The sequence below is a fragment of the Acomys russatus genome, chromosome 19 (assembly GCF_903995435.1).
Source record: "Acomys russatus chromosome 19, mAcoRus1.1, whole genome shotgun sequence".
Lineage (NCBI taxonomy): Eukaryota > Metazoa > Chordata > Mammalia > Rodentia > Muridae > Acomys > Acomys russatus.
In genome coordinates, this window is record NC_067155.1 from 53,124,232 (window position 1) to 53,150,765 (window position 26,534).

Sequence of the window (26,534 nt, forward strand, 5' to 3'; positions counted from 1 at the left end):
CGAATATTCCCTAAAGTCTAGCCAGGCATGGTAGTGAATGCCCCTAATCTCATCGCTCCTGAGGCAGAGGCAGGAGGCTCTCTGTCAGCTCAAGGCCAGACTGCTCTACACAGTGAGTTCCAGGATAGCCAGAGGTACACTGAGACCCTGGCTCAAAAACAGAAAATAACGTCATCACATCATTGCCTGCCAGCCATTCCCACTCACTGGCTCATAATTTAGAGAATTCCCGGACAGGGCCATGGCCTAATTTGCACAAGACATAGCTAGGCACAAATCACATTTTTAATAATGCCTCAATGCAGAGAGATTACACCAGCAGCACACATCTCTTCCACTTTGTTGATCAGGTTTCACCCACTCTCTTCAGGTCCTTACACGTCAGGGAGCAAAGAGAACGAGGAAATCCCTCCCAGGCCCACGGGCAGGGCCCGCCTGAGGAGCCTTCCTGCAGGTCCTGGGCACAGTCATCTCTGAACAGGAAGAATGTTGCAGCTGCAAAAGAAAACAGAGACACCTCAAGCCTGCTGCTCCATCCCAGGAGACTGGATGTGTGTGTGCCCTGAACAACCTGCAGCAGTCAGCTCTCTGGTTCCACCATGTGGACACTAGGATCTAACGCAGGGCATAGGGTTTGGCAGACAGCACCTTTACTTGCTGAGCCAACTCACAGGCCATTTTTCTTTCCCTTAAAGACAATGCCCAGTTAACAAGAGACCAGAGTCTCCTAGATGACCTGAGGAATCATGGCCTCTTGCCTGCAGCGTCATTCATAAAAGCATTTAACTACCAGGTTCCACACTCTGGAAACTGCCATCCATTAATGGACCTGCCAGCATTCCCCAGCCTTCTCTCTAAGAACACTCCATCAATACTATGGTGTCAAGGAAGGAACACAGAAAGGAAGGAAAGAAGGAAGGGGGGAAGGGAGGAAGGGAGGGAGGGAAGGAGGGAAGGAGGGAGGAAAGAAGGAAAGGAAGCAAGCCGTCTCATTACCCCAGCAGTCCTTTTCCTGCCCAGCGTGTTGGAGTCAGCCTGAGCTGGTGTTTCTCCCCTCTGCGGATCACTGTCACATTCAGCGGCTTCTGAAAGGCAAACAAGGCCATTCCAGCCTCAACATTCTTTTCAAAATGGACTCGAGTAAAATGGCGAAATAACACTTTCTGATGACTGTGAAATTGACAGAGCTTTGGGCCCCCAGCTGGGGACCATGAAAAATTTCAAAATGGTGTGAGGTAGAAGAACATTTCAGGTATCTGACCATTTGGTTCCTATTTGGGACCCTATTAGGACATAGACCCAGACGCTGGAAACCGAGCTCCAAACCTGCTGCTGTCTCTAGAGCACCGGTGAGATCTCTTAAGATAAACTCTCCATAGCTTGGGAGGGTACAGCAGCTCTCTGCTGCTCCCCAGGAAAAGAAGGTAATTTTTTATTTATTATCATGTATACAGTGCTCTGCTTGCATGTACTCCTGCATGCCAAAAGAGGGCGCCATATCACATTACAGATGGTTATGAGCCACCATGTGGTTGCTGGGAATTGAACTCAGGACCTTTGGAAGAGCAGGCGGCGCTCTTAACCACTGAGCCATCTCTCCAGCCCAGAAGGTAATTTTTTGTGAGGGACTCTTAAGACTGGCCTTGAGTGACTTGGCCCAGGTCACCTCCCAGCCCCACCTCCTCCCCTTCTCCCCATTCTCCTGGTTCGGAGCTCCTACCAACACCCTTTGGCTGCTTTGCTCCTTCTGCCTCCAAGGCCTGCAAACCAGCCAAATGCTCTCTCTGGTGGCCACTACACCTGATCAACTGCTATACATACCAAGGGTCAGTCCTTAGGAACACTCTTTCAACCCCAAACTAAATCAGGCCCTCCATAACCCTGGTCAGGGTGTGAAACTGCATGCCTGGAGTTACTGAATTAGTCTGCGTCCCACCCCTGTGCCACAACAGCACCCAAAGCAAGGACCCCCTCTTTGTTCTGTTCCCTGCTGGGCCTCAGCCCCCGATCCAGAAGTGAGCGGAAGTGAGACGCGCTTAGGGCGGGAGAGACATGGGACTCTATTCTCTTTGAAGACTTCTGCAGAGTGATTTTGTGCATAAGATAAATATGCATTATTCTTATCACTAAGATATAATTTGCATATAATAAAGAACAAGGCTCAGTAGGTTTCCTGTACGCAGAGTCATCACTACTAACTGCAGAGTGTTTGCCTCATCCTAAGACTGTCAGCAGCCAGTCTCCATCCTCATCCCTGCAGCACCAGCAACCAGCAAGCAAACTCCTCCTATCTTTCTGCATCTGCTTGTTAGACAACTTCACTAAGGAATCATATGGCCTTGTGTTCAGTCTCTTTCACTTTGTATTAGTTGCCCATGCTGTAATGGAGAATTTACTGCATTCCTATGGATGAACTAACTTTGCAATGTTTTTATAATAAAGGCTGTGTGCATATAGATGCAATATGTAAAATATACATGAATATATGTGTGTCTATATACATATGTTATTCAAAACACACAAAAAAGTGTGCTGGGTGACAGAACATGCCTTTAATCCCAACACTCAAGGAGGCAAAATGTATCGAGTTTTGGTTTCTTTAAAAACCCAGTTATAGGGGGTTGGAGATTTAGCTCAGTGGTAGAGTGTTTGCCTAGCAAGTGCAAGGCCTTGGGTTTGGTCCTCAGCTCTGGAAAACAAAACAAAACACCCAGTTATCACTGGTGTGGTGGTGCACACCTTTAATTCCAGGACTTGGGAGGCAGAGGTAGGCGGATCTCTGTGAGTTACAAAGAGGCAACACGGAGAAACTGCCTTGGGGGGGAAAAAACAAAACCAAAAAAATCCAGTTATGTATGTCTATATGTTTTTGTTTTAATCCCACGTGTGGAATAAGAGGCTACTTCACAGCAGGTGATTATAATTTGCCTCGTGCACTGGCAGGGACCTGATCTTTGCCAGCTGCTGACAGTTTACATTTAGAATTCTGGGGACTCTTGAGAGGGTATAAATGCCAGAGCCCAAAGGAGAATGAGGTGGGTGGGACGCTCTGAAGAAGAAGGTGCTGATTCCCACCTGCTGCTCCTGACTGCTGTTGTTGCAGTTTGACAAGAAGCTGGAGATCTGCTGATGGTAAAGACTGAACTTGCCCCAAGGAACTTGACGTCCCTAGTCGGCAGGAAGTAGTCTAAAGAGGTCTATGTCCCCTTTCCCCTTTAACCTTCTTTTTCTCCTTATTAGTGTTGGGGGAGGCTGAAATGAATAAGGGTTGAAAGGTAGAGGTTTAAGAACCAAAATAAAATAGCAAAAAAAAAAAAAAAAAAAAAAAAAAAAAAAAAAAAAAAAAATGCTAACAGCAGAGGTTAATTGGATCTCTCGTAGTTCCAGGCCAGCCTGCTCTACACAATAAGCTCCAGGACAGCCAGGACTACATAGAGAAACCCTGTCTCAGAAACAAAACAACAAGAACAGTTTTGCAGATCATTAGGACTTTGCACTTGAAAAGAGATCTACCACTGAACAGCACACCCCTCACTCAAGACAGTAATTTCTTCAATTAAGATTAGTTTTCCAGGGGCTGGAGAGATGGCTCAGTGGTTAGAAGTGCCACCTGCTCTTCCAAAGGTCCTAAGTTCAATTCCCAGCAACCACACAGTGGTTCACAATCATATGTAATGTGATCTGATGCCCTCTTCTGGCCTACAGGTGTACATGCAATATGTACATACAATATGTAAAATATACATGAATATATGTGTGTCTATATACATGTTATACAAAACACACAGGTAAAACACTGTATACATAATAATAAATAAATAATAAATAATAATAAATAAATAATAATATATGATATATATAATATATATAATAATATATAATAAATAAATATAAATCTTTTAAAAAAAAAAGATTACTTTTCCAGCCGGGCATGATGGCACACACGCTTGATCCCAGGACTCAGGAGGCAGAGGCAGGCGGATCTCTGAGTTTGAGGCAGCCTGATCGACAAAGTGAGTCTAGGACAGCTAAGGCTACACAGAAAAACCCTGTCTCAAAAACAAAAAAGATTACTTTTCCTTTCTTAGCTGGGTGCAGTGGTGCATGCCTGTAATCCCAGCACTCAAGGAAGCAGAAGCTGGTGGATCTCTTTGAATTTGAGGCCAGCCTGGTGCACAAAGCGAGGCCAGGACAGGTAAGGATAGACAGAGAAAGCCTGTCTCGAAAGCCAAAAAAAGATTACTTTTCCTTGAAAATATATGTGTATGATTCAAACACTGCACTTCTGGGAGGAAAGCTGGTGCAGGAGTTTGTTCTTTAAGAGCGTAATCTTCGGGCTGGAGAGTTGGCTCAGTGGTTAAGAGCACTGTCTGCTCTTCCAAAGGTCCCAGGTTCAATTCTCAGCAACCACATGGCAGCTCACAACTGTCTGTAACTCCAAGATCTGACACCCTCACACCAATGCACATAAATTAAAATTAAATTAAAATATTTTTTTAAAAAAAGAGCGTAATCTTCATAAAACTGGGAACTACCAAAATGTTAGCAGCTCAGCCACAGTTGGGGTTTTGTTTAAATCCCAGAAGAGATGATGAGAACCCAGACTCTTGACTCTCAGGCAGGGCCAGGGGGTCAGGAATGAGGCCAGGCATGCGGCTTTCAAACCAACCATGGCAGCATGGCTTTAAAACATTTGACATATTGGAATTCCCCCAAAATATTCTTTTGAAAAAAAAAGCTTCTAAAAGGAGGATTTTTAGTCCTAACAAAGAAGCTGAGACATGGGGATGGAGGGTTGCTTGGTTCAGTGGTTAAGAGCACTGGTTGGCCAGGTGTGGTGGTGTACGCCTTTAATCCCAGCACTTGGGAGGCAGAGGCAGGCGGATCACTGTGAGTTCGAGGCCAGCTTGGTCTACAAAAGGAGTCCAGGACAGCCAAGGCTACACAGAGAAACCCTGTCTCGAAAAACAAAAACAAAACAAAACAAAAAAAGCACTAGCACACCAGGTGTGGTGGCACACGCCTTTAATCCCAGCACTCAGGAGGCAGAAGCAGGTGGATTGCTGTGAGTTCAAGGCCAGCCTGGTCTACAAAGTGAGTCTAGGACAGCCAAGGCTACACAGAGAAACTCTGTCTCAGGGAAAAAAAAAAAAAAAAAAAAGAGCACTGGCTTCACAATTCCCCACACCCACATGGCAGCTCACAACTCTAATTCCAGTCCCAGCGATCCAATGCCCTCTTCTGACCTCGGTGGGTATTAGAAATGCCTGTGGTATGCATTATATAAATGCAGGCAAAACATTTAAAAAAAAAAGCCAAAACTACATTTAGCTAGAAAAATGCAGATTAAAACCAGTAACTACTGTCAATCATCACCCAAACCAGGAAACACCACAAGTGTCCCTCACTCTTAAGTGGATAAGCAGTCTATGACACACATGAACAGACATGCCACCCAACGTGTTCTATTAATGTGTTCTCCTGAGTGCAAGGAACCAAGTGCAGAAGGCAGTACTGAGGCTGGGTGTAGTGTTGGCTATAGTGGTGCACACCTTTAATCTTAGTACTTGGGAGGCAGAGGCATGTCTATGAATTCAAGGGCAGCTGCCTAATCTGTATGTCACGCTTGAGACCAACATAAAATATGTAGTGAGATGCTGCCTGAAGAGGAAAAAACCTGGACTGTGGGTGTAGTTCAGTGACATTCTGCAAAATACAGATTTAAGGACAGAGCACCAATCAGTGACTGAGTCACCTTGGGGTCCACGGCTCTGTGTGTTTACTGTGATGTGACTACACAGAGTTATCACAACATGTCGGCAATGGCTCAGTACTACATGAAAGCAGGCATGGTGGAGCACGCCTGCAGTTCCAGTGCCGTGGGGGAAGGAGCAGTCTCCAGCGGCTCTCTCCGAGCCCGCAGCCCTTCTTTACGGGTCCCACCAGAGAGGCACACACAGGTCCACACAGAAACATCACAAGGTCTTGAGAAGGCAGTGATAGACAACTGTACCCCAATAACAGCTGTGGGGGAACAGAGCACGTGCCCAAGTGAAGAGATCTTCTAGAAGAGTACTGGAAACAGGCACTGGACACAGAAAAGAGATTTAGACCAGGTGACAGGAAACGGCCACTCTGGGGACACAGTCATGTAAAGACACGATGGCACTGGGAGGAAAAGCATCCTAGGTAGAGGGACGCAGCACACACTCCTCCAAGGACCAGCACAATCATCAGCGAGGACCCCACCAACACTTTCTGGGCTGAAAAATCCCAGACAGAATCCCAGTGCTAAGGGCTGTACATTTGCTTCTTTCTGGAAAGCTCTCCCACGGCAAGGCTGACCCTGGTGTGAGGGAGGAGGGGGCTGGATTTTAGAGAGGTCGTTTGTGGGGTTGGAGCCCTGGTGTTGGAATTAGCGGTCCATCATTGTGCACGCTGTGCCATCTATGGGCCAGACCCTGGAGCTGTGGTACCTGCTCCTGGACTTCCACCCTACCCCCAACTGTGAGCAGCATGCCTCTGCGGTTTGTGAGGCACCCAGATGCCAGGACACCCTAACTTACCCCCTCACTATGCTGGACCACGCTGCCGACATTCTGCAGAGACTGGAAGTTCTGAGTGTTCACAGAGCCAAACTCCACAATTTCATCGTCCACTTGCAGGCCCTGAAAGACAGGAGAAAATGAAAAACCAACAAGAGGTTGAACGAATTTCTGGTATTTTCATTGCTCACTTCACAATTCGGTGGCAAGGTCAAGAGCTTAGTTCCCACAAGGAAGGAACGGCAGGCTCAGAGCAAAGACATCAAGGCTGTCAAGTCCACTCCTCTGCAGGAAGGGTCAGTGAGTGAGCAGGCCACCTCATCTTGGAGGTTCCTTCTAGGGCACAGCTAGCAATGCGCTGTCCAGGTGTGCCCAATGCGGCCTTGAGAAACACATAAAGAGCTCCAGCTGCTTTCTGGAGTTTTGGAGGTTCAAGTGCAGAAGAGGAAGGCTAGTCTAGGCCTATTATTATTATTTTTACAAGACAAACATTTGCTCTAGAAGTTTCTAAAGAGCAGCCGCAGGCCCAAGGCCAGCCAGAATCAGCATGGTCCTTTTATTTCAGACATCTATCTACTTGCTGGTCAGTTTGGCAAACACCTACCACAGGCTGACTGCAGTTAGGCGCTAGGGGCTGCGGATCCAGCTGTGACTAAGCAGAGCACATGTGCGGCCTGCAATCTTGTGACTTATTTTGCTTTAAAAAATTGTTTGCAGCACTAGGTAATCCAACATAGGCAAGAGCTCTACCAAAGAACTATATTCTCAGTCATATTTCATTTTTTATTTCAAAATAGGATTTTGCTAAGTTGACCAAACTTGTGACAGTCCTGCCTCCGCTGCCTGGGTAGCCGGGTATATGAATATATGCCGCCACATCCAGTAATATTGTGACCTTTTCTTTTTTTAAGTTTGGTTTTTTAGCTTTATTTTATTATTATTATTATTATTATTTAATGTGTATTGGTGTTTTGCCTGCTTGTATGTCTCTATACCACTTGTATGCCAGGTGCCCCTGGAGGCCAGAAGAGGAATCCCCTAGTACTACAGTTACAGATGGTTGTGAGCCTCCATGTGGGTGCTGGGAATGGAGCCTGGGTCCTCTGGAAGAGTAGCCAGTGCTCTAAACCACTGAGCCCTCTCTCCAGCCCCCAGTCTTGGGGTTTAATGGTCACAAGATGACCCGTAGGAGCTTTGTGTCCTGGCTCACACTGCTGCAAGTTTGTATGGCTTTTCCTCATGGGTCAAATAGGAAGAAGAGCACAACTACCGGGAGAGTGGCCGCAGGGTTCGCCTGGAATGCTGTCCACATGACTGTTCACAGCAGCATTATTTACAATAGCCCCGGAGTAGAAGAGATCCAAGTACCCATTAACTGACAAAGAACGAATAAGACACACCTATCACACAATGAGGCATCACTCAGCCATAGGCTGTACTGAAGCCTTGACAGCTGACTAAGCCCTGAGGAAACCCTGACCACAGCACTGAGCAGAAGAGCACATATCACATGACTGCCTTCATGTGAAACTGCCCTCACACAGAACAGGCAGATCTGTCCAGACAAAGTCCCAGAGGCTTGTCTGGGACCTTACAGCTTCTTTTGAGGTCCGATGGAAATATCCTAACATTGGCTGTGGTGCTGGATGCACAGCTCTGTGACTGACTTCCCTGTATCCTTCAGTGAGCCATCACAGTAACGCTGCTGAGATATCTGCTTAGAATCTCTCTCAAGGCAGAACTCATTTCAAGCTCTTGTCTCCGCCCCCGCCCCCCCCCCCCCCCCCCCCCCCCCCCCCCGCCCTTCAGTGTCCAAGAAGAGCATCTCCTTCCCTCTTTGGGTCATACATCACCTTCTACACTGTGTCCCAGTTGTCCCTCAACAGGTCTGTCCCTTAGTCCAGCGGGTGACCCATGTACGCCAAGCTCTGACCAACATATGTTAAAGGAACAGAAAGGAACTCAGAGCCACAAAAAGAGAGGGTGGGTTTGGCTCCTGGCAAGCCTCTGCAGCCCGCACTCCGAGGAGTGGGTTTAGGGGAGCAGGCAAGATTACCGCAATACTGGCTGGGGAGCCAGGGCTGATGCTGTTCACTTTGGCGAAGGCCTGAGGTAGGACGGGGCTGCTGGAGCCCAGTCTGCGGCTCACGGCCTCTTCTTGGGCTTCAGCCATGTCCCGGGCCTGCTTCTCCTTGTCCCGCGCATGTAGCTGGTGCAGGGCCTCCTCCACCTGCTTCATCACTGCCTTGTGATCGTTCTGGAGACCTGGGAGGAGAACGTCCAGTCAGGGCAAGGGAAGCCAGCTCAGGCCCAGGACAGACGAGGAGAGGACACACCTGAACTCACTCATGTCCATGGCGTATCTTGTGAACTTCCGAGACAAGCCTCCGGAAGTGCACTTGAGACCATTTCCAGACAAGTTTAACTGAGGAGGGAAGACCATCCCGCTGACCTCGGGCAGCACCCTCCCACGAGACAGGGCCTCTGCCTCCTGCTGCCGACAGGCTATCCCCACCACCCAGGGCTCTGGCCACTGGCCTTCTCCACCAGGATGACTCACCCTCCGACTGGGAACCAAAGCAAACCCTTCCTTCTTAAGTTTCACTTATGGGCCATTTTGTCACAGCAGCCAAACTGTACCTAACACACAAGATTTTTTTTTTTCTGAGACAGGGTTTCTCTGTGTAGCCTTAGCTGTTCTGGACTCACTTTGTAGACCAGGCTAAGCACAAACTCCCAAAGATCCACCTGCCTCTGCCTCCCAAGTGCTGGGATTAAAGGTGTGCACCACCACGCCCAGTCATACAAGAATATTTAATGAACACTTGTTAGCTGCCCGACACAAAGTCAGAGTCCAAGGAACAGACAAACCCGTGAGCCAGACACAGGGCCCGCCTCGTTAGCAAGCTGGCTAGAGAGGAAGGCGGCTACAGGACAGGTGACTACAATCACATCTGATGACTGGATAATACGGGACAGGAAAGCCCCTCAAAGGTAGCACAGCCCTGCTGAGACCTGAAAGGTGAGGAGGACCAGGAGGCCAGTGTAAGGTACAGAAGACCCTGTCTCAAGGAAAACAAAACAAAAAGCAAGAGTCAGGCGGATGGCTGCTGAAAGGATTCACTGGGGTTGGAGATGTAGCCCCACTGGTAGTGTTTGCTGAGTACCCATGAGACCCGGGGGTTTGATCCCCAGCCCTGCATAAAACAGGCATGGTGATGTAATTCCAGCACTCAGAAGGAGGAAGCAGAAGGACCAAAGATCAAGGCCATGCTCAGCCACACATTTTATTTAAGGCTTGCCTAGGGTCCTGTCTCAAAAACAATTTGTTTCTCTTAAATTCTTGTACAGGGTAAAAATGATACAAGAGCCTAGAAACTCGTGTGTGGGAATGCTCAGTGTAGCACAGGCCCCTACTATGAGGCTCCTGCCAACCCATCTAGTGCTGCCAAATCAGTCTGTTTGTTTGTCTGTCTATCTCGCTCTCTCCCTTTTGGTTTTCAAGACAGGGTTTCTCTGTATAGCCTTGGCTGTCCTGGACTGGCTCTGTAGACCAGGCTGGCCTCGAACTCACAGATCCGCCTGCCTCTGCCTCCCAAGTGCTGGGATTACAGACATGTACCACCGTGCCTGGCTTGTGCTGCCAAATCTTTGATTTTCCTAGAAAGGCTAGAAACTGAGGGCTTTGAGGAGAGAACGGCCTCTAATTTTTCAATGCTAAAAGCTAACTCATAATGTTGAACCAGGGGCGAGAGAGATGGATAGCAGTTAAGAGCAATGGCTTCTCTTCCAAAGGACCCAGGTTCGATTCCCAGCACCCACATAGGGGCTCACAGCCTTCTGTTACTCTAGTCATAGGTGATCTAATGCCTTCTTGTTGGAGGTACCAGGCATAATGTCATATGCAGGCAAAACACCTATACACATAAATAAAAGTTAAAATAAAACAATGAACCACCACGCTAGTCCAACGGGTCCTGTCTGGAGGCCAGTCCTGCAAGCAGCTCACATCTTATGTCCTTTTTAAACCTAAAAAACGATTTCCCTACTACTCTGGATCCCACTCCTATTTCAACCCAGGTCAATCACACAGCTGTAGTCTCCAAGGCAGCCTGGTACAGTCACCCGTTTGCCAACCCCACATAAAACCCATAGGTCACAGACTCTCTAACTCTACAGGAGCCTTTGACTGTGGGCTGTTTGGTTTGACATTCCTGTCACTGTGGAGCAAAGGTGAAGCCCTCAGGCATTACAGGACTCGGGTACTCAGCCCACAGAAGCAGATGGGGGGGTGGGGGTGGGGGCAGGGAACCAGACACCAGGCCAGGAAGGTTTAAAGCAGAGTCAAGGTTACATATGGTCACTGTGACTAGAAAAACCACCCTAAATGGTAAAGCCCCGAGGAGCCCCAGACCGTCCAGAAATGCCTGCATAACCTATATTCAGCACACTGCTGTAGGGCAGAGGGGGTGTGGCCTGGCTGCTAATACACTACAAATCCATATCAGAATTCAAAAGGAAAAGGCTTCTGCTGCAATTCCTTTAAAACCAAGTTTAAGCTGTTGCAAATGTGCCATGCTAACACTTGCTGGTGCCCCAGCCCGCTGGGGTTCGACTAACGCTCGGGAGAATTTTCCTGTATAGGGACAGAACACCAGACACGAAGAAGGGGGCAAGTCTGCATTCTGATCAAACCCTGTTTACTGAAAATTTTCACAGAGTTTATATAGGCAGAGAGGCATGGGTATTTGCGTAAGCAAGGGTTGCTATGGATACCTAACTCTGGAATGCTCCAGCAGGTAGGTATCTACCTTTACAGCTGCTATAATTGCAGGAGAGAAATTCCAGGAAAGTCGTGAAGGATCTGGTTAGTCAGGAAAAAGCTCCCAGAACTGCTGCTTGCAGGCAGCTGGCCCTTAATCTGATCTTATCAGTAGTCCCACCGGAAAAGGAATAGCTCGGGGTCTGGAATGACCAGCCCCACAATAAACCACAACAGGTGTCTAACTGCCAACCTATGACAAGGTCAGTTGGTTTCTGGTGAATGGCAGACTTCTGGAGAAATAGGAAACTAGGCTCTGACAAGATGGCTGAACACTGACCATGTAGCCCGTCCCTACATACTGGTGCCTAGGGGAGACGGAGCACACAGCATATGAGACCTCTCCGTGTTATCTTCCCAATTTCAATGTAAGCCTAGGACTGTTCTTAAGAAAAGTGCGGGGGCTGGAGAGATGGCTCAGAGGTTAAGAGCACTGGCTGCTCTTCCAGGGGTCCTGAGCTCAATTCCCAGCAACCACATGGTGGCTCACAACCATTGGTAATGGAATCTGATTCCCTCTTGTGGTGGCCATGAAATTAGAGCACTCATACACATAAAATAAATAAATAAATCTTTAAAAAGAAAAGAAAAGAAAAATCCGAGCTGGGCATGGTGGTGCACGCCTTTAATCCCAGCACTTGGGAGGCAGAGGCAGGTGGATCGCTGTGAGTTCGAGGCGCGCACACACACACACACGCACTCACTCACATACACACAGTATTTAATACTGCTGCATTTCACAGGGGCTTACGGAGACTGAAGCACCAAGCACACAGCAGGCATGGACTGAACCTAGGCCCCTGACACATATGTAACTGACGGGCACCTTGGTCTTCATGTGGCTGCCCTAGCAAGTAGAGAGGGGGCTGTCTCTGACATGGACTCTGTAGCCTACTTTTAGATCACTAGCCCCTAGCTGGGCTGCCTTGTCTGACCTCAGTGGAAGAGGATGTGCTTAGTCCTGATGCGCCCTTATATGCTCGGGCAGGTTGGTATGGGGGCGGTGAGGAGGAGAGAAGGAGGGGGATGTATTCCAGACGTAAAGTGAATAAATAAAAAAAAAGAGAAAGGCGCAGGGCGTGGTGGTGCACGCCTATAATCCCAGCACTCCGGAGGCAGAGGCAGGCTGTTGAGTTTGAGGCCAGCCTGGTCTACAAAGTGAATCCAGGATAGCCAAGGCTACACAGAGAAACCCTGTCTCGAAAAAAAAAAAGAAAGAAAGAAAAAAAAAAAAAAGAAAGGAATACCACTGCATTTCAAATTAGTGGGAAAAGAATGGTGCTGGACCCTGAAGTCCACAGTCCTCCAGCTTTCCCAGGTGCTGCTACTGCAGGAGTGAGAGGACCACATCCCTGGGATTAGAGAGTTGGGAGTAGAGCCCAGAAGTTCTCTCACACCTAGCTGCCGTCACATGGCTTTCCTACTCTCTGCTTCCCTGTGGTTGTTGTAATGTAAAACTGAACCACTTTAATGCAGACTATTCAGGGAAAGAGGATGCTCTGAGGTGCTCTATCGTCACACTGAGGCGTTACGTGGCCCTGCAGGACCCTGCATCTTACTTTACTTCCTACTTACAGAAGCAGCCTCATTACTAATGCGCTCTGCAGATGAAGCCAGGCTTGGGGCATCCTCAGAGGACATCACCAATGTAAACCTTGGGTGAATGATCCCTAGTATAACGGGGATGGAGGGCTGGTTATCTACCAGGGCTAAGTGAAGAACGCTCACACCCTCACCCCTGAGGCTGGTGCATACGTGACCTCCCAACACAACAGACTGTGCAGGTCAGGCATAATTAAGGACCTTGAGAGGATAGACGAGCCTGACTTTGCAGGAGGGCCCGATGTCATCACATGGGTTTAACAAGTGAAAGAGGGAAGCTGAGGGCAAGAGGAAGAGTCGATAACAGAATCAAAGGCTAGAAAGATAAGATCACTACTCTAAAGACAGAGGATGGCCAAGAGCCAGGAGACACAGGTGGCCTCTGGAAAGACAAATAATACACCTCCCACCAGCCCCTGTAGAGGGCCAGCCCTGATGAAACCTTGATTTTGTCAGTAACACCATCTGGCCTTCTCACCTCCAAACCGTCAGAGAAAACACATGTCTGCAGCTTGTCACGGCAGAAACACAGACCTACTATTCTCTCTGAGTGCCATGCTCTGCCGGCTACTTCATTAAAACAAACTAACACATGTAAGATTTGTTTAGGAGAGTGATGGCCTACAGCCAGCAGGTTTGCCCAGCCTTCTTGGCAGCCTCTGTGCTGTGAGAAGAAGATGTCCATGACAGTGAATTGAGGGTGGGACACTGAGAGCCTGAAGGCTGAGGCAGAGCCTGGCTTTTGCTGACCCTGTACTACATACATCCAGGGTCCCTGCTGAGAGCCAGGCCAGGTCTTTTCTGTCCGCAATGGCAGCCACATCATTACCCCGACGAGCTGAACCTACTTCATGGACTCATGGGGCTGCTGAGCGACACTGGTTTGGCATTCTGCAGACTACCTTACTCCCTTGGTCCTCAGGTCCAAAACAGGGACGAGATAATTCTGTCAAAGCAGAAAAGCTTTGTAATGCCCCCACACCTGTCATTCCCCTGTGTCTCAGTCCCCACCACCGCAGCTAAGACAGAGCCCCGGCGATGGTCACTCACAGATGATGTTGTGCCTTGCCGTTCGGACCTGGTACAAGTCCACATCTGCCCGGGGATAGCCCTCACAGTCCACCAGCGGCTCGTTCATGCCAATTCCTTTTTGCTGGAAGAAAGACATGTGGTTAAAAATCTCATGGGAAGAACATCAAGATGCAATTCCCTAGACCCCTTTCCTTCTTACTCATGACAAAAGTGACAGAAGGGCTATCTAGTGATCTCTTCAGTATACACCAGGCTCTTCACCTGTGTCTTTACAGCTACCCTCTGCAGTGGGCACTATTTACTAAAGTAATTGTTAATAATGAAGGTAATGAAGCCACAGAGATGGATCAGTGAATAAAGATGCCGCCAAGACTCACAACCTGAGTTCAATTCCTGGGACCCACATGAAAGTGGAAAAGGAGCACAGACTCCACAAGGTTGTCCTCTGATCTCTATATGCACTCTGTGCACCAAAGCCCACCTCCAACACACACACACACAGTACACAGACATTAATAAAGTGAAGTCGTTAAAAAATAATGCAAGCAAATAATAATGATGATGATGATGATGATGCAAGCAATGCATGGGAACAGACTGTAGGTCAGTGGTGGAGCACTTGATTAGCATATACAAGACCGTAGATTTTATTCTCTGCAGCATAAAAAAAATGTAACAAGTAGGGCTGGAGATATAGGACACAGCCGTTGGTAGAGTGCTTGCCTAGTGTGCGCACACCTTGCACTCATCCCAGCACTGGCGGCAGCAGGAGCAAAGGTTCGAGGTCATCCTTGTTACACAGTGAGTTCAAGATTAGCCTTGGATACATGAGATCTTCTCTCCAAAGCCAATTAATTAAAGCAACAACAAAACACTCAGAGAGCCTTGGGACACTCTCTCTCAGCCCCATCCCTGACCTGACCCTCCAGCTCCTCCTCCCGACAGCTGAAGCCTTGACATCAAGGCTGCCTAAAGCTGGAGGGAGTAAGCTGGAGCATCCAGCTGTGGCCAGCGGTTAGCTCTCCTAATAACAAGCCAGAAGAGGCACACCAAGATTCTTTGCGACACTGGACGGCACTGGCGACCACCAAGGAAAGGGCTGGGGGAGCTTTTGCATTTGATACCCATTTAGCAGGTTCTGAATCTAAACATTGGGAGAACTGGATCAACCAATCCTCCTGCCTCAGCCTCCTGAGTCACTAGCACTAGAAGTACCTCTGCTAGGGCCTGCCTTAGCAACTGTTTATTTGAGGCCAGTTCTCACACTGTAGCTCGGGCTGATCTTGTACTCATGGCAATCCTCCTGCTTCAGCCTTCCAAGTCCTGGGATTACAGGTCTGAGGCACCATACTTCAAGTTTTTTCTTCAGTTTCCTACATAAATCAGCGGACAAAGTGTGTGGCCCTGGGGGGTAGGGAGCAGGCAGGAGCTCTCCAGTTGCTCAGACTTTTATCTCAATCCCAGTTCTGCCTTACACAAGCTGGGCATGTTTGTCCAAGACACATCCCAAACCTCAGCTTGTGTGACTGCACAGTGGGTAGAGGACACACCTGACGGAAGTCCAACACATAAACTTGAGTGAGGGCTCAGTGGAGAGCCAAGCATGTGTGTGGTATGGTGGACTAAAAACGGCCCCCAAATATGTCCACATCCTACTCCCCAGAACCTGACGTAACTTTGTGATGTGGTCAAGCCAAGTATCTCAAGAAAAGTCGAAACAAGAGGAGTGTGTCAGTTATCCAACAGTCAAGGAGAATACTTTGATTTGGGGCTAGCCTGGGGTCCATGCTAACTCTGGGACCCTTCGTTTAACACAGCTGTAATGCAACAGACTGAGCCACTGAAAGTATACAGCTCAGGGGTCTGTAATGTGTTCAAGAGTTAGTCACCCACCAGCACAATTAGCTCTAGTGCATTTGCATCAACAACGCCTAAGAAAAAAGAAAGCCTGGACAGGCCCGCACCTACAATCCCAGCATTCAGGAGGCTGAGGCAGAAGGTATAAGGAATTTAAAACCCATCTGACTGCATACCAAGACCTTGTCTCAAAAATAAATGTTTTTTCTTAGCCAGGAAAGGTGGCGGACGCCTTTAATCCCAGCACTCGGGAGGCAGAAGCAGGCTGTGAGTTCGAGGCCAGCCTGGTCTACAAAGCAAGTTCAGGACAGCCAGGGCTACACAGAGAAACCCTGTCTCGAAAAACCAAAAAAGTTTTTTCTTAAAGAAAGGGGGTGTGGCAGATATCGAGAGACCAACTGACCTGCCTTGGACCTATATGAGGACACTTCCGTCTTTCCCACAAACCTCTGGCAACCGTTAATGACTACATATAAAGCTACCTATCCCGAGCTAGGTTTGTAATGCACACATGTAATCCCAGCACTCAGGAGGCAGAGGCAGGAGGATCTCTGTGAGTTCAAGGCCAGCTTGGTCTACAGAAGGGAGTTCAGGACAGTCAAGGCTACATAGAGAAACCCTGTCTCAAAAAACCAAAATCAAACAAACAAGCAAAAAACAAAACTCAAAACAAACAAACCCCAAAACTACCTATCCTGAAGGTGTTCTAAAAACACTTAAGAATATGTCTGAGAATTATAATGAACATAGAGACAAGAGGTTTATTGGAGCTCATAATTGGGAAGTCTCAGTACAGAACTGGACAGACATATTGCTGTCTGTCTCCCTGTCTGTCTGTCTGCAGGCCTGTATATGTAATTTCGGAGATTTTGTTTTTAGCTCTGTGGAGAGGCCGAACATCACTGTGGAAGCATATGGTGAAGGAAGCAGCTTCCATCATGATCCTGGGAACGAAAAAGAAAAGAAAAAGAAGGCAAGAAGGCGCCTGCAGCTCGCTGCCCCTGCACTCCTCCATGACCCTCTGTAGCCACCCCAGCAGGAACATGCCTCCAATGCCTGATGTAACCAAGGGCACGCCTCCAATGACCTGCAGAGCTCCACCTCTGACCAGTCCCACCATGTCTCAAGAGCATCACCATGGGCACCAAACTTTTAACATGCAGGCCTTCAGGGGACATTCCATACACAGGAAACCATGCCACACCAGGCACACTGACACGCTTATAATCCCAACATTTGCCTGGACTCGCTTTGTAGACCAGGCTGGCCTCGAACTCACAATGATCCGCCTGCCTCTTAATCCCAAGTGCTGGGATTAAAGGTGTGCGCCACCACCGCCCAGCTTGAAATGAGAGCTTTTAAATACAATATCTAATTTATCATTTTCCTTTCATAATTTTTTCCTTTTTTTTTTTTTTTCTTCTGGCAGGGTCTCACTATGTAGTCCAGGCTGCATACTCAGAGCCTGTCTTCTCGTCTATTTGTTTGTTTTTTCATTTTTTTGTTTTTGTTTTTGTGTTTTGTTTTTTTGAAACAGGGTTTCTCAGGGTAGCTCTGGCTGCCCTAGAATGCATTCTGTAGACCAGGCTGGCCCTGAACTGCCTGCCTCTGCCTCCTGAGTATTGCCCAACTCAAAACCTGTCCTTAAAAAAATAAAAAATCTAGCCGGGCGTGGTGGCGCACACCTTTAAGCCCAGCACTCGGGAGGCAGAGGCAGGCGGATCGCTGTGAGCTCGAGGCCAGCCTGGTCTACAAAGCGAGTCCAGGACAGCCAAGGCTACATAGAGAAACCCTGTCTCAAAAAACCAAAAAAAAAAAAAAAAAAAACCAGAGCAGTCTTTTATGTTTAAAGAAGCAAATTAGCCAAAGGCAATTACCATGTACTATTACTTTGTATGTCAGAGAGAACAGCCTCACATTCCATGTGCAATGAGATCATACGTTCTCCTCTCTTTATTTTATTTTCCCAGACAGGGTCTCTCTGCGTAGCCTTGGCCGTCCTGGACTCACTTTGTGGACCAGGCTGGCCTCGAACTCACAGTGTTTGCCTCTGCCTCCCGAGTGCTGGGATTAAAGGCGTGTGGCACTGTGCCCCGCTTTTATTTGGTTTTTAATGCATGTGTTTGTGTGCATGTACATGTATGCAGGTACACCTGTGTGTGTGTGTGTGTTTGCATGCTATGCATATGCAGGTCAGAGGATAATGGGGGCGGGTACAGGTGTCATCCTCAGGAACAGCATCTACCTCCTTTGAGACAGGGTGTCTCACTGGCCTCCAGCTCATCAATCAGGATAGACTGGCTGGCCAGAAACCCTGGGAATGAATCTTATTGTCCCTGCCTGTCCAGCTGGGACTACAAACATGGACCACTGTACTCAGAGTTCTAGGAAGTGAACTCAGGTCTTCAGGTTTGTGAGGGATGCACTTTACAAACTGAGCTACATCCCCAGCATCTCCTCCCTCCCCGACCACTGTTTTCTTCAGACAGGGTCTTTGCATTTCACTATATAGTCCTGGAACTGTCTGGGTTGGACAGACTGGTCCTGAATGTGTGGCCATCCCTATGCCTCTGTGTCCTAAGTGCTGAGATGGCAGGTACGTATCACCACACCAAGCTAAATAGGAAATAGTAGGCCAATACCAACAGAGTTAGAGTACACAAGATATTGGATTCTACCGGAGGTAGGCATGTAACTTCAGCTTAAGAAACTGCTTTTTGCTGGGCAATGGTGATGTATTTATGCCTTTAATCCTAGCATCTAGGAGACAGACATTGGTGGGTCTCTGAGTTTAAGGCCAGCTTGGTCTACAGATCAAGTTCCAGGACAGCCAGAGCTACACAGAGATAAACCTGTCTCAGAAAAACAACAACAACAAAAATTGCTTTTTATCTGTTTTAAGCCATATAGATGGGGTTTTTAGAGAGATGTGTGTTACTGTGTCTGTTTAAATGTATCCACAAGCTGTGGGGTTACAGGTGCTTGTGGGACACATGGATTGTGACACAGTAGGTGCTGGATCCAAACGCCAGTTCTCATGAGTGTGGGGCCAGTGCTCTCCACCACTGAGCCATCTCTCCAGCACCTGACTTTGACTCTTTGAGCTTCAGGGGCCCGCACCAACTTAAACAGTGTAGTTGTGACAGCTTCCTAATACAGCCCACATACAAGCCAGCACCTTTCAGGGGTATGATCAGCACTTAGTAAAACGGTCCCTGGCATGTGGTACCTCTACATGATTTTTTAAAAGATTTATTATTATATATACAATGTTTTACCTGCACACCAGAAGAGGGTATCAGATCATGTTATAGATGGTTGTGAGCCACCATGTGGTTGCTGGGAGTTGAACTCAGGACCTCTGGAAGAGCAAGACAGTGCTCTCTCAACCTCTGAGCCACGTCTCCAGCCCCACCTCTACATGATCTTACAACCATCAACTAAAAGTCACTGCACCCAGCCTATCTGACATTGATTTAGCCTCCCTTCCTCTACACACTGACTTCTGGTTTTAAGAAAAATATGTCTGCTTTGGAGGTAGACAGATCACCGAACCTGAGCCACTACTGCCTGCCACCTCCTAATTTGGCAAGCATTTGCTCCGCTGGGCCTCAGTCTCCCCTTTACAGTAAGAATAATTCGTTTTACCATCTGTGGCTCAAATCAGTTCTTAGGAACGCAGCTGAAGTTTCTTTGAAATGCAAAGTCTGTTCTCCCACCCCAATTAGAATAAGCATTTTATTTTTACTTTTGGTTTGTTGAGATAGAGTCTAACATAGCCCACGCTGGCCTCAGCTAACTATGTAGCCAAAAAATAACCCTGAACCCCTGATACTCCAGCCTCCACCTTCCAAGTGCTGGAACTGGGTGAAGATGCCTCTCCTAGCCACAACCTGTATTTCATTCAACAAGAGGGCCAGTTAATTCTCACAGATGGCGTTTATTAAGTCCTAACGAGACGCTCACCAAATCTAGTCACGTTGACCATAGAAAGCGACAGAGGCGACTAACACTGCGCCTCAGCAAATATTCTATCCTTGTGAGGCAATTTAACTAATGCTTCGGGCCTGTCATGGTGGCACAGGCCTGGAATTCCTCCTGCACGCGGAAGGCTGGCACGAGGATCACGAGTTCGAGGCCAGCTTGGGCTGCGTTAAAGAGGCAAAACCAAAATAATAATAATAACAACAACAACAACAACACAAAGTTAGTGCTTCAGAAAATTAAAACAAGTGAAGGGGTTAGCGAGGGTTAACGAATGGAAAACGCTTAAAACGGCTCCTGGCACTCATCAGCGTACTCCAGAAGAGTGCTAGCCAGGAACCCCGCAGCCTCACCAGCAAGGCCTCCCCGTCCTCTCCGCCCGGAGCCCTAACCACACTCACGCTCTCCAGGACGTCATAATTAGCCTTAATCTGCGCCTCGATCTCTTCCTTGCGTCGCATCAGTTCCTGAATGTCGCTGACCGCGGCCGCACGGGCCTCGGAGGACTCTGCCCTGTGCCGGGCTTCCTCACCCGACATCGCGGATCTCAGGCGGATGCTCTAGACGCCGGGTTTCCCGGCTACGGACGCCTGCGGAGACTGTGTGGCTACGGGTCCTCCTGAGGGCCAAAATATCCTAGACAAATTACGAGCACGAGGGCCAGTAAAGGGTGGACATTGGAAGCGCAGCGAAGTCACCGGAAGCTTCTGCTAGATAGACAACGTCATTTTAATATGACCCGGAAGAGATAAATGGAGGCCAAAACAATCTAGGCTACTAGTCCCACTTCATAGTTGACTCGTTTTCACTTTTTTTGTTTTCTTTTTCTTTCTTTCTTTCTTTTTTCTTTTTTTTTTTTTTTTTTTTTTTTGGTTGCTTTTCTTTTCTTTTCTTTTTTTTTGTTTTGTTTTGTTTTGTTTTTCGAGACAGGGTTTCTCTGTGTAGCCTTGGCTGTGGCTGTCCTGGAATCTCTTTGTAGACCAGGCTGGCCTCGAACTCACAGAGATCCACCTGCCTCTGCCTCCTGAGTGCTGGGAGCCACCACGTCCAGTTCACACTTTTATTTATTTATTTTTATTCACTCAGCATTTATTGTGCACCAGCTGTGTGAATACGAGAGGATTCTGTCCTGCTGCTCCAGTTCAATTCTAAATGTCTACGAAACCCTTGAACATTGAAAGTAAATAAATAAAATTAAACAAAATGCTTTCAAGCATTTTGCTGTTTTTCTGACAAGATCATGTGTTTTCTCAGGCTGGCCTGGAATTCTTTATGTAGATGAAGATGACCTTGAAACTTTTTTTCAAGTTTTTTAGAATGTTCTACAATTTCATATATGTATCCAATAAGTGTCTTGATCACATACAACCTTCACCGCCCCACCTTATGCCCAGTTCTCACCTCCCACACCCCCCATTCTGCCCAGTTCCTACCTCCCACATCTTCAAATCCTCTTTTTTTTTTTTTTTTTTTTTTTTTTTTTTTTTTCCTAATCTAATGAGTCCAGTAATCTTTTTTACCCCCGAGGCAGAGTTTCTTTGTGTAGTTGCCCCGGCCCGCCAGGGTTCGACTAACACTTGGGAGGAAAATTTTCCTGTATAGGGACAGAATACAAGACACGAAGAAAGGGGCAAGTCTGCATTCTGATCAAACCCCATTTACTGAAAAATTTCATAGAGCTTATATAGGCACAGAGGCATGGGTTTTTGTGTAAGCAAGGGTTGCTATGAATACCTAACTCTGGAATGCTCCAGCAGGTAGGTATCTACCTTTACAGCTGCTATAATTGCAGGAGAGAAATTCCAGGAAAGTCGTGAAGGATCTGGTTAGTCAGGAAAAAGCTCCCAGAACTGCTGCTCGCAGGCAGCTGGCCTTTAATCTGATCTTATCAGTAGTCCCACCGGAAAAGGAGTAGCTCGGGGGTCTGGAATGACCAGCCCCTACAATAAACCACAACAGGTGCCTAACTGCCAACCTATGACAAGGTCAGTTGGTTTCTGGTGAATGGCAGACTTCTGGAGAAATAGGAAACTAGGCTCTGACAAGATGGCTGAACATTGGCCATGTAGCCAGTCCCCTACATGTAGTCCTGGCTGTCCTGGACTCACTTTGTAGATCAGGCTGGCCTTGAACTCACGGAGACCTGCCTGCCTCTGCCTCCCAAATGCTGGGATTAAAGGCGTGTGCCACCATGGAGTCTAGTGGTCTTGAACATCTGACCCTCTTCTCCCTCCTGTTGGAGGTTGGTCTGATGTGTTTTGATGCTAATTACTGCTTTCTGTCTCTTGACCCACCAGTACCTTGCTTAGGGCCCAACCTGTGTGGCCAATAAAAGGCCATCACACCTGGGCAGGGCCAATGGGATAGGCATGGGAAGGTTCCAGGGCTTGAGTAGACAGAGAGAATCTGGGGGAGAAGGGAGATTGGAGGAGAAGGAAGGAAGGCTGCCATCATGAGTTAGATGGAAAAGAAGCACATGGCCAGCGGGGATGTGGGATTTGGCCCAGATGAAGAACATTAGCAAGTATTTGGGATTATGGATGGGAGGTAGCTTGATAGAAATTATTAGAAGCAGATGACATGGGATGGGGCAAGGATTCCATATGTGTCCCACTATGGAAAGTAGTTTAGAGGATTAATATCTGCCCTGCCCCAGGTTATCAAAGACTATTTTAAAATATAACAGGTGTCTGTGTTTTGATTGATTGCTAGCAGGTTAAAAAATACTGCCTTAATAATAACTATAGGCCTAATAATAAACATTTATTTAACCACAACACCCTCCGCGGGCAAGGATTACAGGCGTGTGCCACCAGGCATGGATTATGCGATATTGGGAACCAAAGCCAGGGTCTCGTGTATGCTGGGGAGTGCTCTGCCAACCGAGCTGCCTCCCCAGCCACTCCCCCGTTTCTCGTCCCTCATGGAACAGGCCCTGCAAGCCTGTGTTCAAAGCTGGACTACTGCCACTGCCTGTAGCCCATGTGACCTTAAAGACTCTCACCCTCTGATCTCTTACCTCCTCCCTGTGTGGCACTGACAGCAATCGCTCCCTTAAGGGCGTACAAACGTTTGTTGGATTTCACTTCTGCCATGAGGTGCCGGTGTAAGAGGCCCCCAGACCTCAGCAAGTACAACTGACTCCATAATGGAGGTGCTGTTCAGGCTCTGAAACTCAGGACACAGACAGCACCACCTCCAGATTAAGACACGTCCTTCAAAACAGGTGGCCTGAAGTCTTCCAACAGGTCAGTGTTGTGAAACACACACACACACACACACACACAGAGTGGAGTCAGTTAGGCAAGTGGCTTAGATTAAGAAGAAAGAAAATAACCTGGGTGCGGTAGCACATGCCTTTAATCCCAGCACTCAGAAGGCAGAGGCAGGCGGATCGCTGTGAGTTCGAGGCCAGCCTGGTCTACAGAGTGAGTCCAGGAAAGCCAAGGCTACACAGAGAAACTGTCTTGAAAAACCAAAATAAATTTTTTTTAAAGTTTTTTTTGTTTTGGTTTGGGTTTGGTTTTTCAAGACAGGGTTTCTCTGTGTAGCCTTGGCTGTCCTAGACTGACTTTGTAGACCAGGCTGGCCTCGAAATCACAGTGATCCACCTGCCTCTGCCTCCTGAGTGCTGGGAATAAAGGCCTGAGCCACCACGCCCAGCTAAAAAAACCTTTTTAAACCCAAAGTCTCTCTTTTCAAACAGCAGCTTTAAAAGATGCTATTGGAGCCAGGTGTGGTGGTGCACACCTCTGCAATCTCAGCACTCAGGAGCCAGAAGCAGATGGATCTCTGTGTGTTCAGGGCCAGCCTGGTCTATATAGTAAGCTCCAGGACAACCAGAGCTACGTAGTGTGAGAGATTCTGCCTCAAACAAACAAACAAACAAACAAGTGGGCTGGAGAGATGGCTCAGCGGTTAAGAACACTGACTGCTCTTCCAGAGATCCTGAGTTCAATTCCCAGCAACCACAGCCATCTATAGTGAGATCAGGTGCCCTCTTCTGGCCTGCAGGCACACATGCAAGTAGAACTCTGTATACATAATAAATAAATCTTTTAAAAAACAAACAAACAAAAACAAAACAAACAAGCAAAAAAACCAAGTAAGGGGAGCTTAGGTTTTTTTAGTTGGCGTAACACTTATTTGACATACACACACACACACACACACACACACACACACGACCTGTATGAATAAAATCACAGTGTGTGTGTGTGTGTGTGTGTGTGTGTGTATATACACATATACATATATATGTGTATATATATACCACAGTCTGTCAATGTAGCTTCCTCACTGAAATAATTGTGTTGTAATTCCATAAGAGAATTTCCTTACTGAAAAGCGATAAATCATCCCCCAGCATTGAGGGTGTCATGATTTCTGCAACTACCTTGCAAGTGGTGTTGAGTTTTAAAGGGTGCAGGTATGAAGAAGCAAATGTCACAATGTGTAAATCAGGAGAAAGGTATGCTGGTGTCTATGGACACTGTCTGGCCAATCTTCTGAGCTTTGGAGTGTATCCAAATAACAAGGGCAAAGAGAAGAGTCTCACCGGAGCCATCTAAAACCAGAGCTAAGCTGGGAGTGGTGGTGCACGCCTTTAATCCCAGCACTCGGGAGGCAGAGGCAGGCAGATCGCTGTGAGTTCGATGCCAGCCTGGTCCACAAAGGCAGTCCAGGACAGCCAAGATAACATAGAGACACTCTGTCTCAAAAAACAAAAACAAAAACAAAAAAATAAACAAACAAAACAAAAAAACCTAAGTCAGAGGGAATAACAGCAGATAAAACTACTTGCCACATAATGCCTGACAACCTGAGTTCAATCCCCAGAACCCAAACAAAAGTAGGAGAAAACTGACTCCACAGGGTTTTCTTTTCCTTTTTTGTTATTTTTTTTCAAGACAGGGTTTCTCTGTCTAGCATTGGTTGTCCTAGACTCACTTTGGAGACTAGACTGGTCTCAAACTCACAGCAATCCACCTGCCTTTGCCTCCCTAGTGCTGGGATTAAAGGTGTGTGCCACCACACCCGACCTCCTCTTTTACTCTTAATTATATATATTTTCTTTCGTCTCTTAAATTAACTATTATTTGTGTTTTAAACAAACACCATTTCTCAAAATAAAAAGAAAATCAATTTCTCTATGTGGTAACAGCTTGTCTAAAACACACACACACTCACACACACACACACACACCAGAGAAGGGAAAGGAGGAAAGGAGAAAGGAAGCACACATTTCTGAGCTTATTCAGCAGGTAGGGACAATTCAGGGCTACATACTGATTTGTGCTTTTCCATGTCTAGTCAACTTCAGTAAAAATACCATCCTATCCCCCAATATTTAAAAATGGACAGGCCATACACAGTATCATTAATCCCAGCACTCGGGAGATAGAGACAGGCAGATCTCTGTGAATTTGAGGCCAGCCTGGTCTACAAAGTGAGTTCCAGGACAGCCAGGGACACATAGTGAGACCCTGTCTCAGAAAGAAGGAAGGAAGGGAGGGGGGGCAATGTAAGTGCATCCAGTGTGCTCGCACTATAGTGCAACCAGAGCCTTCCTCTAGTTCCAGAATATTTCTTTCCATCATCCCTGAAGGAAACACTGTATTCCCTGGGTAAGCCTGACCCCCTTTGCCATTTATCCTAGGACCTGAGTCTGTGAATTTGTCTATTCTAGATATAGTTGGTCTGGTTTTGGTTTGGTCTGGTCTGGTTTTTGTCTGGTTGGTTGGTTGGTTGGTTTTTTTTTTTTAGGTTTTTCAAGATAGGGTTTCTTTGTGTATCCTTGGCTGTCCTGGACTCGAACTCACAGATATCTGCCTGCTTCTGCCTCTTGAGTGCTAGGATTAAAGGTGTGCGCCACTACACCGAGCTGATTGTTTTGTTTTGTTTTGTTTTTAATGGAATGTGTTAGCTACTTGCCCCATTGCTGCGACAAAATTCCTAACAGATGCAGCTTACAGGAGGAAGGGCTTGCTTTGGCTTACAGTTTCAGGATGCTGTGCATCCACTGTGGCAGAGAAGGCAAGGCTGCAAGAACTAGACGCTGTAGTCCACAGTGTGTCTGCAGTCTGGATGCAGATGCTGCAGCTCGACTTATTTTCTCTGTGCATGGAAAGGTGCTGCCACACGCAGGGCAGGTCTTCCGACCTCAGAAAACCGAATCTTGGTAATCCCTCACAGATATACCCAGAGGCCAGCCAAATCTAGACAGCTGTCAGGCATGCCTGAGGCCTGTCTCCTGGGCGATTGTAGACCCCGAGTTATTGACTTCAGTCTTAACTATTCCATGGATTTTTACAATGTTGCAACTTGTTTTTTTGGGAGTTTATGCAGCCCAAGGTGGCTTTGAACTCTCGACCCTTCGGCCCCAGCTTCCACAGGCCACTGCTACCATGCCTGAATCCAGTGTAACTTTATGCCAAGTGATGTCATAGGCTCACTCACATTCCTATCTTCTCTTGCACATCTGGAACCGAGCTTGGTCCAGGTTCCCACAGCTAGATCTGTCATTGCCTTTGTTGGCAACAACTAACTCATCATGGTCCCAAGTGGCTCTGCCCTCCATGTCACCTTCTGGACATTGTGGGTATTTTGAGTTCACATCCAGATGTACTGGCCTCTCATACTCCTCTCTGTTTTGCCCTCAAGGCAATGAGACCACTAGAAAGAGGAGAAA

The 26,534-nt window shown here is 47.4% G+C and overlaps 1 protein-coding gene across 1 annotated transcript; it reads right to left on the reverse strand.

Annotated features, from left to right (window-relative positions):
• Positions 1–20,516, reverse strand: Psmd9 (proteasome 26S subunit, non-ATPase 9). Its single transcript, XM_051161538.1, has 6 exons — positions 20,244–20,516; positions 14,020–14,122; positions 8,602–8,810; positions 6,567–6,668; positions 997–1,085; positions 1–495 (listed from the first exon to the last, which is right to left on the reverse strand). The coding sequence occupies exons 1-6, from the start codon at positions 20,379–20,381 to the stop codon at positions 468–470; spliced, it is 669 nt and encodes a 222-aa protein (XP_051017495.1). The 5' UTR covers positions 20,382–20,516; the 3' UTR covers positions 1–467.
• Between the last annotated feature and the right edge of the window lie 6,018 nt (positions 20,517–26,534).